Source organism: Lytechinus variegatus, chromosome 5 (assembly GCF_018143015.1).
Source record: "Lytechinus variegatus isolate NC3 chromosome 5, Lvar_3.0, whole genome shotgun sequence".
NCBI classification, from domain to species: Eukaryota; Metazoa; Echinodermata; class Echinoidea; order Temnopleuroida; family Toxopneustidae; genus Lytechinus; species Lytechinus variegatus.
In genome coordinates, this window is record NC_054744.1 from 35,078,804 (window position 1) to 35,092,102 (window position 13,299).

Here is a 13,299-nt window from a genome sequence, read left to right on the forward strand (position 1 = left end):
GGGCCACCGCTAATGTCGAGCCTTGCGTTACGTATAGGACACAGAAGAAAAACAATTTTAAAAACATTTTTTTCAAGTTGAGAATTCTCTGAAAGTATTTCATTTGACAACTTGTTACTTAGTTACTCTTAGTGTGATAGAAGTCACAATACTCTAGTATACATAAGGCAAGTTTCATGTCATAAGCCAAATCGCTCTAATTACAGACTCTAATTAAACAAATTAATGAAATGTTACGTATGGGACAGTTGTGTATGGGACATTTTGTCCCCATAGAGAATGCACACAATTTTTCCCATAATTCAAAAAATTGAAATAATTTAAAATATGGAAATAAAAAAAGAGTTTCTTTTAAAATGTTCTATTGAGACATATTTGATATGACTGAAAGGGAAATAAGCCATTTAAACATTTTTTCCCCTTGTTTTTCATGGTTTCATGAATTCCTTATCTATTTCTATTGTTTTTTGTTTTTTCATATTTTTCCATTTTCACAATTTTTTAGCTTCGATTGTATTCATTTATCAGTATTCATAACCTTTTCTTTAAAAACTAAAGAAAAGGTAAATAATCACTTTTTAGAGCACTCTTGAAATTTGTTTTTCTCCATTCACTTTGTACACAAATCTCCCCTTTGACATTGTGTGTAAAATGTCCCATACGTAATGTTGTCCCATACGTAACAATTTTTAAAGTAACTTTTAATTAAAAAGTAAACTCTATTTTTGAAACTTTTTGTGGTATAACATTTTAATACTTAATAAATTAGAACTTCCCAGAGATGCAACAATACAAGTATTTTATTATGAGAAATAACAAAAAAAATCCTCAAAATGTTACGTATGGGACATTCCATCCTTGGACAAGACCTGATTTGCATAATTAATCAGATGACACCACTTTTTTCCCTCAAAAGTAATAGGATGTTAGGAGGTCCATGACTAAATCTCGGAAGATTTGTTTTCATTTTCTATGAGTTTTTATAATTGTCCCATACGTAACGCCCATTTTACCAATTATGCAAATTAGGTGCCCCAAATTAGCATAAATATGCATATTATCAAAATTTTCTTAATGATATTTTAAAATTCAACATTTGGGCTTTCTTACCCAACCAAAGATAACTCCTTGAATTAAAGATGTAATTTTGCCTTCTAGGGTTACCTTTTCTTGGACTTGCCCCATTCCAAATGTGAATGACTGTCTGAAATTGTTGTTATTTGTCTTCAAACTTAACAATTTTCATTTAAAAACTTTTTATATCAGATCATCAGCATATCCGTTACAATCCCCTGAAGGGCGAATGGGTCCTTGTATCACCACATCGCATGAAACGACCCTGGAAAGGTCAAGTAGAGAAACCTACAGAGCAGAATATCCCGAGGCATGACCCCAAGAACCCGCTGTGTCCTGGAGCAACCAGGGCTCATGGGGATGTAAGTATTACAGGTCAAAGTTCATAGCTGACGGGGCTCAATTTAGTCAAAAGAAATTGAAAGATATGGCCTTGGTGAGGCCCATTTGATTGACCTCTATTCCCTCTCAGTGACCTTGGCTGTTTAGTCCCACTATCAAACTTTTGATTATCACTACAGTTGATGGCTGATTTCTCTTGACTTTCTGGAAATTCTTCTTGGGAGCCGCAGATGCAATGCACCGGGTGAACACCCTTCTCTTTTTACGAATAGTGCATTGGTTTCAACAGGCATAGGTTGTGATTCTCCTATGCACATGACAAAATGTTTTCCAACTGCTTTCACACTTGATATGCAGCACTATTGTATAGCATCAATATTTGAATAAAGTTTCATTAGGGTTGTAGCTGTATAAAAGAAAATACACTCCCATTCTGTTATACCTGTTGGAGACTGTCCAGTTCAATAGCACACATTTCCATAGAACACAATATATGCAGGTTTAGTCCTTATCTGGTTTCATTAAAACTTATGGGTGTCTTATGACTTAAAGATGTCTCTTTTTTAATGGCCTCCTATTTGCTATTTTTCATAGTATCTTATTAAAGTGCTTATTGAAAACGAGGTAGAATATAAACACCCCCGCCCAAAAATAGAATGAATGAATGATTGATTGATCAATTAATTGAATTAATGAATGAATCATATAGATCAATGAGTTTTGAATTAATAAAACACTAATATAAACTAAAGAAATGAAAAAAAATGTATCAAGTTGAACTTCTATTATTTCATACTTGTATGTAATATACTGTTGTAGATCTGGCAAATTGTATATGATATTTCTCTGCATACCTCAATCTGAACTCTCTTTTCTACGTGTTTTTTACAGGTTAATCCAGACTATCAGAGCACCTTTTTGTTTGAGAATGACTTTCCTGCTCTTCTACAAGAAGGAGCCCCAACACCTGGTAGGTAGAGATCAGGTCCTAGATTCCATTCAACACTTTGACTAAGTAAAACTGTTTTGCTCAGATTACTTAAATCAGAATAATTTCAGGAGGCTACTTATCATAAACCAAGTTCAAGCCAGAATTCTCAAATTTTGACTTCACATTTTTGATGAAAAATGATGTGCATGTGTCTCATCAAATATTCTATGACAGTTCTAAAGATCCGCGGGTAAAAAAAGCCATACCTTCTAATCCAAACTCCAATATGAATTTTGGGTGAGCGGTGTCATAAATTTTAGGCAAAATACACAGTCAAATTCTTGAATTAAAGACCAAGCAATTGACATAAAATCTTGGTGTAATATTATAATTCTTACATCATTTTTTAAATTGCATACTTGCCCAAGTCTTGAAATATCATTTCATTGAGCACACTTTAAATCCTGAACACTATAGTTATGATCTAGATGCATATGGCTCGTTCCATAGGGTGAAATTCATGTACCAGAACTATTAAAAAAACTTTCTCATTTAAATCAGGCAGATATTTGCCAATGATCTCTCTATCAAACAATTTGTGTCTGACCAAGATTTATTACTATTTATCAGAAATCATGATGTATTGCGATTCGAGACATGAGAGTCTATTGCCAATGTTATAAAATGTTATGTCAATGAACTGTTACATACCAGGTGAGGTGAATGGGTACCTGGCATGAATTCCTTGAAATGTCCCAGCGCTGTAAAAGGCTGCGGGCTAAAGCCAGGGTAATAATATCCAAGTCCTTTGGAAGCGCATAGAGACGTTATTTATTATGTGTTATGCGCTATACAGGAACTGTCTATCATTATTTTAAAAAAAATGTTCTTTGGTCTTTTACATTTTTCATACCAGGTACAAATGAGCATCATCTCTTGAAATGTGCTCCTGCAGTTGGAACATGGTAAGCATAATTCTTAGAAAAATCAAATATTTAAAAACAAGTAGTTTATCTTAATTTTCACCATCCTGAGGTGTTGTGGCTCAATGGGTAAGTCGCTCTTCTTTGAACCACAAGGTCAGGGGTCCATATCCAAGGTGTTATAAATGACTACCATTTGTTAAATGCTTGTGCACCTGATCAGTAGCCATCATGCTTAATGATATTTTTATAAAAGCGCTTTACAAATAAAGTATTAAGTAACATACATTGATATAACTGAACATTTCAAAAACAAGAATGAAAATGTACTGTGTGTAGTATTGTCATATGACAAATATGGTAACCAACCTACCAAAGTTGGAAACTAAAAAATAACAATAATAATAAAAGCAATTAAGTTTACTGATTTAACAGCTGGAATACTTACGGGAAATATATAATAAATTTACAATAAATACAATGACATACATTAAATATTTGAACAACAGCAGTACAATTGCTATACATACACACACACACAAAAAAGGAATATTCATTTGACTAGATTTAACTTTATGACAGAGTATGGTAGAGCTACTATGGCTAAAGCCAGGGTAAAGCCGAATAATATCATTCAACACTTAAAAAGACTGTATTAAACGGTATACAGATGTTCCTGTAGATTATTAACCATTTGTTAAGATTCCTCTTCAGCCTCTGTTTATTTTTTTTCTCATTGTAGTCAGGTGATGTGTTTTCATCCTTGGTCAGACATCACTCTCCCTCTCATGTCATTGGACCAAATCAGGACGGTGATTGACAAGTGGGCGGAGCTTATCACAGATTTTGGTGCTAAATACAAATGGGTTCAGGTAAGTGTCCTTTTCATTTCTTGGTATTGCACGCTCCAAAATATATTCAAATTTCACCAACCAAGAAATAAGGTAATTGATAACTTTCACTGGTTTCCAGGTTCCAAATGAAAAAGAAAAAAAAAATTGATTTTTTTCTTTGGCATCACAGCGTAACAGGCTTCCTCGGGTAAAGGGCTGCTGATGGTATTAACACAATTGTGTGTCTGTGAAATGTAAAAATTGATGTTTTTTAGAAAATGTACTTAAAATGCAAAAAAAGTATTGTTTTGGGTTAATTTGTACCTTCTTCCATATAAAAAGAGGAAAAAACAAAGTACTTCAAACCCCACAAAAACCCATATTTTTCACTTGAGGAGTGATCATGCATTACGCCTATGAATAGGAAGTGACACCACAATTTTTTGTTTTTGTCTCTTTTTCTTTGACTCTTCTCTGTTCATCCATCTCCCATTTTCTCTCTTTTTTTGGTTCTTTGCTGCATTTATCCCCCCTTCTTCCACCCTCTCTGTCTCCATCACTGTCTATCTGTTTTACTTTAATCTGTCTATCTACAGATCTTTGAAAACAAAGGAGCTGTGATGGGATGCTCTAATCCTCACCCTCATTGTCAGGTATGTTGTGTTACTGTAAGACGGCTTCATAGAAATATAGTTTTCATTTCATCTAAACATTTTTTTTCTTCCATCTCAGGCTTAATTTTTGTAAACAGTACAAATAGATATGAAATAAAAACAATTTCATTTGACATTATGATGCATAAGCTGGCAGTAGTCCATCCATGTCCACCAAATTGAGGAGAGTACAGAATGCAGACCAATCACATTGACGGCAGTTTTCATAAGAATCTGAAGTAAATTCTAATGTTCAAATGTGTTTGCTCACTTGGTGTTCCAAAATTAAGACACCTGAACTTTTATATTTCATAAAAACAGTGTTTTTTAGTTATTTTGTTTTTCATTTGCTTCATTTTTTTTAAATTCATTTTTTAATTTTTTATTTATTTCATGTTTTAATATTTTTTTGGAGGGGTGGGTGCTCTTATTTTCATTTTTTGGTTTTATTGTTGTTTGCAGGGGGAGAGGGTGGGGTAGTGCAGGAACATATAAAGGGGTAAGGGTGTTCCACATTTTAATAGCTAGGATAGCATTAGGATAGTTCTGTCCAATATAGCTGTTTTAACAAGTGCAATGGTGATAGTATTTTCAGGAAGTTTTTCTACAGATTTCGCTCATACTTCTTTGCACATAGCAGAGATGGTCTCATAGCAGACCATTCAATCAAGGCATAGAGCCGCACATTGTGCCTTTAATAGCATAATGAGAAACGTCATGCAAATAAAAAGCAAAATGAACAAAAACTGTTCATGCAGTAACCATAGATTTAAAGTAAAGAATTTTAAACTGACATCATGACTCCATACCGAGTCGCATCTGTAAATTATGTAGAGTGACTGATGTTTATTAAAATCATGATGCATCATTTATGCAACAAGGAGAATAAAGTGAAGCTAAGTGAAATTTCCATTAGTGACCACAGTATATGCATATCTTTACATCAGTATGATTTTCTGGTGGTGTCTTTTTTATCCAGATGTGGGCGAGTAACTTCATGCCCAATGAGCCGAGGATAAAGGACGTTTATCAGAGGGATTATCTAAAGGAACATGGGACACCACTTCTGCTGGACTATGTCAAATTAGAAGCAGAAAAGAAGGTAGATATAAACATTTGACCTTTGAACTTTTGATTTCAAAATCTAATCAGGGCCCCTTTGCATTTACCATTGTGGTAATTTTACCATCCTATTGTAATTTCTAGTAGATTCCTTGATTTTGACTGGCTGTTCGACATTGCTACCTTGGTAGTTACTAATGGATGGCAAAGATACCGTATTTGTAAGTGTTTAATTATAATTGTTAATTCACCAAAATTCATATTTTTTAATTTCTCTTTCTTGTCATTTCAGGACTCAATTGATTCTTTTCTTGACAACTTTTTGCATCAGGATAAGAATGATTTTATTTGATGAATAAGTTGGCACTTCATGAAAGTATGGACTAAGTTATCCAGGTGGGTGTTTCATAAAGCTGTTTGTAAAGTTACGCACGACTGGAACATATTCTTAGGTCATAAATCAATTATACAAGGATATCATTTAGCACAGGAAAGGATCGCCAGTCTGAATTAAAGTCATTCGTATATTACGAACAGCTTTATGAAACACCTGTTCGTAAAGTTACTCACAACTTTACGCACGATTGAAACCGGTTCTTAGGCGTAAAATCAGTTACATAGGGAGATCATTTCACACAAGAAAGGGTCACTAGTCATTAGTAACTTTATACAAACAGCTTTATGAAACAGGCCCCAGGTTTAGCTAACCAATGGCTATCATAATACCAATGTATGTGTTTATTTCATTATCAAGAAGAAACAAAAAATAATTTCTTTGACTCATTTTCATTCGCAGGAGAGGATAGTAGTTGAAAACCAGACATGGATAGCTGTCGTACCTTACTGGGCCACATGGCCATATGAGACAATGCTGTTACCACGGCGACATGTCCTCCGACTGCCAGACCTGACTAATGAGGAGAGGAATGGTATGTATAAGTCCAACACAAGAAGAAGTTGATTCGACATCAGACAATCATACCACTCAGAATTTCATAAAAGTCGGATATACATATAGAATAAGAAAGTTAAAGTTTTGTCCATTTTCACAAAACAGTTACATACAAATCCTTGTTGGTATGCAAATGAAGGAACTAATGAAAGAGTCACATTTCTTTATGAGTTCTTGTACTTTTTTTTTTTTTTTTTTACATTTCAGATCTGGCGGACATCACAAAGCGTCTGCTCATCAAATATGACAATCTCTTTGAGACCAATTTCCCATACTCCATGGGCTGGCATGGTATGTAGAATGAATGCAGTATGATGATATTTCAGTGTGAGAATAATTACCAGTAGATGATTTTGATTGTCGTCTTCCTAAATTCTCTCCTGTCACTCCATTATTAAGAGAATTACACTGGCTACCTGTCCAGCAAAGAATCACATTTAAGATCTTAATGATAGTCGTAATGGTCAGGCCCCAAGTTACATTTCAGATCTCTTGAAACTGAAATCCCGATCTCATGACCATCACCTACGTAGCTCACAAGATACACTCACACAACAAGTACCCCCACACAAGACTAAAGCATCACTAGGAGATAGGTCATTTCTGATGTCAGCCCCATGACTATGGAACAAACTTGCCCTCAACATAAGGAATTCAACAAATTAACATAATTTCAAGTTAAAATTAAAAACCTATCTATTTCAATAGTATTTACAATACCTAGGAAGCTTTTGCAGTGTAATAGAATATATAGATATAGTTTTTGCGCTATATAAATGCATATTATTAGTTTTATTATTATTCACTTGGTCTGCAAGTACATGAAGTTGGCTTACTTCTCGGATTGTCTAATAATACATGAGCTAAACCCGTCTGGTGTACTATCAGTTTATGTTGCACTCTCTCAAATAAAAATTTGATTCATAAACAGGCCATTTAATCACATAGGCCCGTATTCTGAAGTCAGGTTTAACTTACACTCAGGTTTAAAGTTGTGGTTTAAGTATGGGAACCCAAAAGTATCAAGTTCTATTTTAAGTTGTACGTTTCTTATGTTTACTGTGCTCTTTCCTGATTCATCGATGGTGAAGACAATAATCTATATATACTTCCTAAACAATTATGAATGATTTTGAGAGCAAAATGAGCTTAGATATGATATCTCTATACTGTTAGTGATCTATGTAACAATTAGCTTCCCATACTTAAACCACAACTTTAAATCTGAGTTTAAGTTAAACCCGAATTCAGAATACGGGCCATAGACTATTGTAAAGACCAAGAGGATATTGAACAAAAGTGAAATTCCAATACTGAAAATTAAACAAAGAGGTTAGAACACCATTTGGTTTTAGATGTCTTAGAATTTGACCATGCGGGATGAGACCAAATGGAAATAAGATAAGTCCCTTCACGTAATCTGAGATCTTCACAGAGATATCTGCTTAAGTGTCCAGTTGTTCAGACCAAGTTATATGGGGAGAGATCATTTTGTCATGCGGCCCCTAAACTTTGGAATACAATCCCTTCTTCCATAAAGGAGTCATCTACATGCTCTGCATTCAAAAGTCGCCTTAAAACTTATTTGTTTAAGCGGTTTTATGATTGATACAGTCTACATAAATAATCCTCTCTCTTTGTCTATTTTTATATCAAGTGCATAGAGACGCCCATGGGTAGTGATATGTGCTATATAAGCAACGTCATGTTATTATTTTTATTAGGACGAAATGGGTGTGGACCAAGCAACAATTTACGAATTAGACAACGGTTCTTGGGTGGTACATGTATATTGATATTCTGCACTCAAACCATGAAAGAACAATCAATATTATATTATCAAACAACAAAATATCAAAGTTTAGCTGATATTAAAGTTAATCTGATGTCACATGAAGGGGCAACCATGAGTTGCCACTTTTTCATCGACTGCTAACTGCTACATGTCTTTGTTAGTCGATGTGGACAAACGCCGCTGCAAGTGTCTTTTACAGTGTAAGATATAGTTATATCAAAGTATGATCATTTCAGAGTTTTTTTCCCGTTTCTGAATTTCATTTCTTTTTTTCAGCATACACTTTACCCTTTAAAAAGTTACAACTTCCCAAGAAGATGAATTAAGTTACCTTCATGATTTACAATGATAATTAATGTGTTAATTTGAAACTGATAAATGTAATATATTATGTTCAAATTGCACATTGTGCTTGATGTGACATTTATCCTAAATGTCAGTTGGGATCCCCCTTGAAAATTGAATTATTTTAGGATGCAAAATGGCTAATTGTAATACCTCCTTGATTCCTAATTGCAATACAGGTGCTCCAACAGGGGAGGATGTCAGTAAAGACAACAGCCATTGGCAGCTCCATGCTCTGTACTACCCCCCTCTTCTACGTTCAGCTACAGTCAAGAAGTTCATGGTTGGATATGAGATGTTGGCCCAAGCACAGAGAGATCTCACAGCTGAACAGGTATGTTATATCATATTGGAATGTTTGAATCTTCCTTGTAATGTTAAAAAGTTCAAGAAAGGTTTACACAGGTTAATGAGAAACTCCAGCTGTAGTAATGCTCTCAAAGTGAGTTTGAACAGAATCCAATAAAAAAAAATTGTAAATAATAAAATAAAAATATATGTGTCAAATTGCTCTGGAAGAAAATATGTAATTGCTGAGAAATTAGCAAAATAAACACAGAATTCCATAGAATGTTGGGTATTTTTCCAAGCAGTATTAATACAATGTTCCACATGTGCTTCTCTGCATTTACTGGTCATGGGTGCTATGAGTTTTCAGCTAAGATTTCATGACTTCACAAATACAATGTACCAAGTAAAGATCTCTGATAATATGGTGGCAATTACCCTTGATTTCAAAGACTTTCTCATATAATTGTTTGCTGCAATTATATTGATTTACCTTTTATGCCTGCCACAAGCTTTGATAAAAGGTGTTTTATGTGATTTGAATCTAATATTCCAGTGTTTCAGAAGTGTGGGATCCATGGATTTAAAAAAAAATTATTGAAATGCAAACTGAAAATGCTTTGTTTTTACCATCTTTTGGTGCTGTTTTTATATTTCTTTAAAAAATAGGGTTAACAATTAACCTGCTTTAGAAATTTAGTACATGGATGTTATACAGCTACAGATGAACATCTTGGAATTTTCAGTCTATTCCATGCTTGAGAATTGGGGTTTATACTGTATTTACAAAAAAACCCACATATTTTATATAATATTTCAAGTGTAATCACAATGCCTACCCCAACACAACATTTTTATTTGGTATCCTTTGACTGTGTTAGTGGATACACATTAGTTAAATCTTGTAGTGAATTGGAATAGTGTCATGTACTCTTAGGGGATTTCCCAAAAATTATCAAAGATAGGCTGAAAGCTTTTACTCAGCCAAGATCAGGACCCCTATTTTATAAAAAAAAATTAATGAAAGCAACTCTTGCTATAATGTCAACTTTCATTGGAAGAACCAATCAGAAAACAGGAAATTTCTGTTGTCATGGGAGTTGGCAAGAGTTGCTATCTTGTCAATTTTTTATGAAATGGGTGTCTGAATGCCCTGCTTTAGTGCGATATGTGTGATGGTCAGTTTGGTGACTGCCCCCTCTGAAAAATTCTATTAAATTATAACCATCTGTTTTAGACTTCGATGAAAAAATGTATCTATATGCATTTACCTGAGTAAACTGAAATTTGCAGAATGTTGCTGAGGTTTGTCATATCAAGGACCCATTTCTTAAAACTTGTAACAGTTTTGCAATAAAAGTTAAAAGCTACAACTATCATCCTTCAATCTGATTGGCTGAAAGTAAATTTGTTATAGATATTGTGCATATGTTATAACATGTCGTTGTGAAACTGGACCCATATCTGGGGAACATTTCATGAAAAAAATAGTCTGTGATTTTATTATAAGCTACTGAAATCTTTGCATCTGATTGGCTCATAACCAACCAATTAGTGAAAGTTTGCTTCATGAAAACACTCCCCATGTCAGTGTTTATACCACTCAACCCTGACATCTCTTTTTTTTTCTTCTTATTTCTGCTATTCCAGGCTGCTCAGAAGTTAAGGGCACTTCCCGATGTCCATTATAAGTTAAAGGACCAATCGGTCAACAACTCAGACCAATGATAGCCATCCGAGGGACTTCTTGTGCAACTCTTCATTATCCACTTAAGCATTTTTTCAAAGCAATATGGTATTACTAACAAGTGCAATACTTATTGCAGAAAGATTATTGGCATGGCTTGAAAGGGTTCTGTAGTGTTTGGTGACATAGTGTTGAACTTAGGAAGTTGCGACCTTGCGACTATGTCTGCCTAGGTCAGTGTGCTGTATCTGCATGGGTGTTGATATGTTGCTCATCAAATAGGACATGCAGTGATAAAAGAGACAGATAATTCAATTGGAAGCTGAGTCAAACTATCAGAAAATATTAAGGCTTCAAATTGTAGTTGTCTGCATCAAAACCCCCAATGTCGGTTAAATGAAGGCTCCATTGCAATATTGCAAATTTTTTTGGTTACATGTATTTGTATTCCAAGTCAGATGAGGTTTTAGAATGAGATAAATGACACCATGTAAGACCTTTCTAAATATTGAATCAACTGTGATGTTTTATTTGAAGTCATTCTGTTAAGTGTGCGGACATAGGGCTTCCTTACATATGAATGAAATCCCGAACAATGAAAATCACTTTATTGTACAATTCCATTATGTCAGTTGATAAAAGGAGTTACGAAGCAATATTAGGGAGTTTTTACTTCAGTGACACATTACAGATTCAACAACTTGGTAAAATGCCTGTCCAATACTAATGAACAGCTGGGAGGTCTTTGTCGAAAATTGGGCAACCAGAACAGCAGTTTCGTCTTTAAATTTCTGGGATGATGAAAAATTGCAAGTATGTCGTTTTTCCAAGAATCCAGAACTTAACTGCTTTCTGATTCACCAATTTTTGACAAACAACTTCTTGGTTGTTCATGGTCATGAAGGGTAATTGACAATAGATTTTGTAAGTTTTTTTATTTATCATGCTTTCGTGGAAGTGAAAACTCCCAAGTACCTTTAATAGCATCAGGGGCCCGTTGCAGAAAGAGTTGCAATCTATCGCAACTCTAAAAATCATGCGCAACTTGATTTTCAACCAATCAACAGCGCGCATTTGGGACTTGTGGTTGATTTTTTGACTTGCGTTTAAACGCAACTCTTTCTACAACGGACCCCAGGAATGATGTTATGAGTTTCTACATGTAGGGGAAGGCGGGGTAAGTTGAGCATAGGGGCAAGTTGAGCCACCAGCCCCAGGCCAATAATGAATGAGTCAGACATTGTGGTGGTGTCATGTATTGATGACCCATAGCGTAACCCCTAACCCCACCACATTGTTTCCAACTTTGAAACAAAAAGTAGTTTTTTAGAGGGAAAAATGTGAATTTCAGCCAAAAAAGTAAAAAAGAGTGTGAAATAGATAAGTCCTTTATAAACACACACGTCTTTAAATATAATAAAGACATGATAACAACATTATTAGTCCAGGTATGGATCTTCATTCTTGTCATAGTCTTTTATATGATGGATGCATAATAAATGTGTGGATACAAAATCATCGCACTAAGTTCGGACTGGGGTAAGTTGAGCCAAACAGCATGGGGCAAGTTGAGCCATGGTAATTCCTATGGTAATGTATCTTAAAAAACAAACAAACCATAAAAGTCGATTTAAATGCAGGCTCAAAGGAGCAAATTGACATGACTGCTCTTCCTTTTACAGGATGTTATTATTTATAGACAATTAGCAAGTGAAAAGACTTTAAACAAAAAATTGACATGCTGGTTCTCCCCCATACATTTTGTACATAGTTTTTGTGGCTCAACTTACCCCAGAAGGTGGCTCAAACTTACCCCATATATGGGGCAAGTTGAGCCATTTGACATCGGTTTTTTCAAAGGTCACGATGACTTTCAGTGTTGGGGTAGAAAGTTATATATAGGTGAAAAATATTTCAGAAGAATGAAATTTCAAGGCAAGGTACTTATTTCAACAAGATTATTAATCATATCAATTCTAACATGCAAAAAGCAAAAACTGTCACAACTTACCCCGCCTTCCCCTACATGACTTTGACGGCCTATATCTGTGTATGAACTCATGTATTGCTGCAAAAGTCAAGTTTAGTTTTGATCTCAAATGACGTACTCTCATTCCAAATCTGAAAGTTTTAGAGCATATGATAATATATCCTAAAGGTGTGTTATTTGCAATGTTTTTTTAAAATATTTTTGTTAAGTTATTGTATTCACATATTAAGCTCCATATAGAACAGGTGTCCTAGTAAATAACAGTGTCAATACTGCCAAAGCTGTGCAGATATGAAACTGCTGAAACAAGTTATATTTTTGCCTTCTTTATAAGGAATATTTTCATCAGAAACCTTTTTCAAATGAATTACTCATTGTACATTCATTGACTTAGTTACATGCTATATTTTAAACATCTCTGCTC

General features: G+C 34.5%; 1 protein-coding gene across 1 annotated transcript; it reads left to right on the top strand.

The window, feature by feature from the left end:
• Window positions 1–1,274: 1,274 nt before the first annotated feature.
• Window positions 1,275–11,256, top strand: LOC121416008 (galactose-1-phosphate uridylyltransferase-like). The gene is made up of 10 exons (XM_041609435.1): window positions 1,275–1,436; window positions 2,308–2,386; window positions 3,264–3,312; window positions 4,013–4,142; window positions 4,700–4,756; window positions 5,736–5,858; window positions 6,615–6,747; window positions 6,978–7,061; window positions 9,090–9,244; window positions 10,849–11,256. Exons 1-10 carry the CDS (start codon window positions 1,329–1,331, stop codon window positions 10,924–10,926), a joined length of 996 nt encoding a protein of 331 aa, XP_041465369.1. The 5' UTR covers window positions 1,275–1,328; the 3' UTR covers window positions 10,927–11,256.
• Window positions 11,257–13,299: the final 2,043 nt, after the last annotated feature.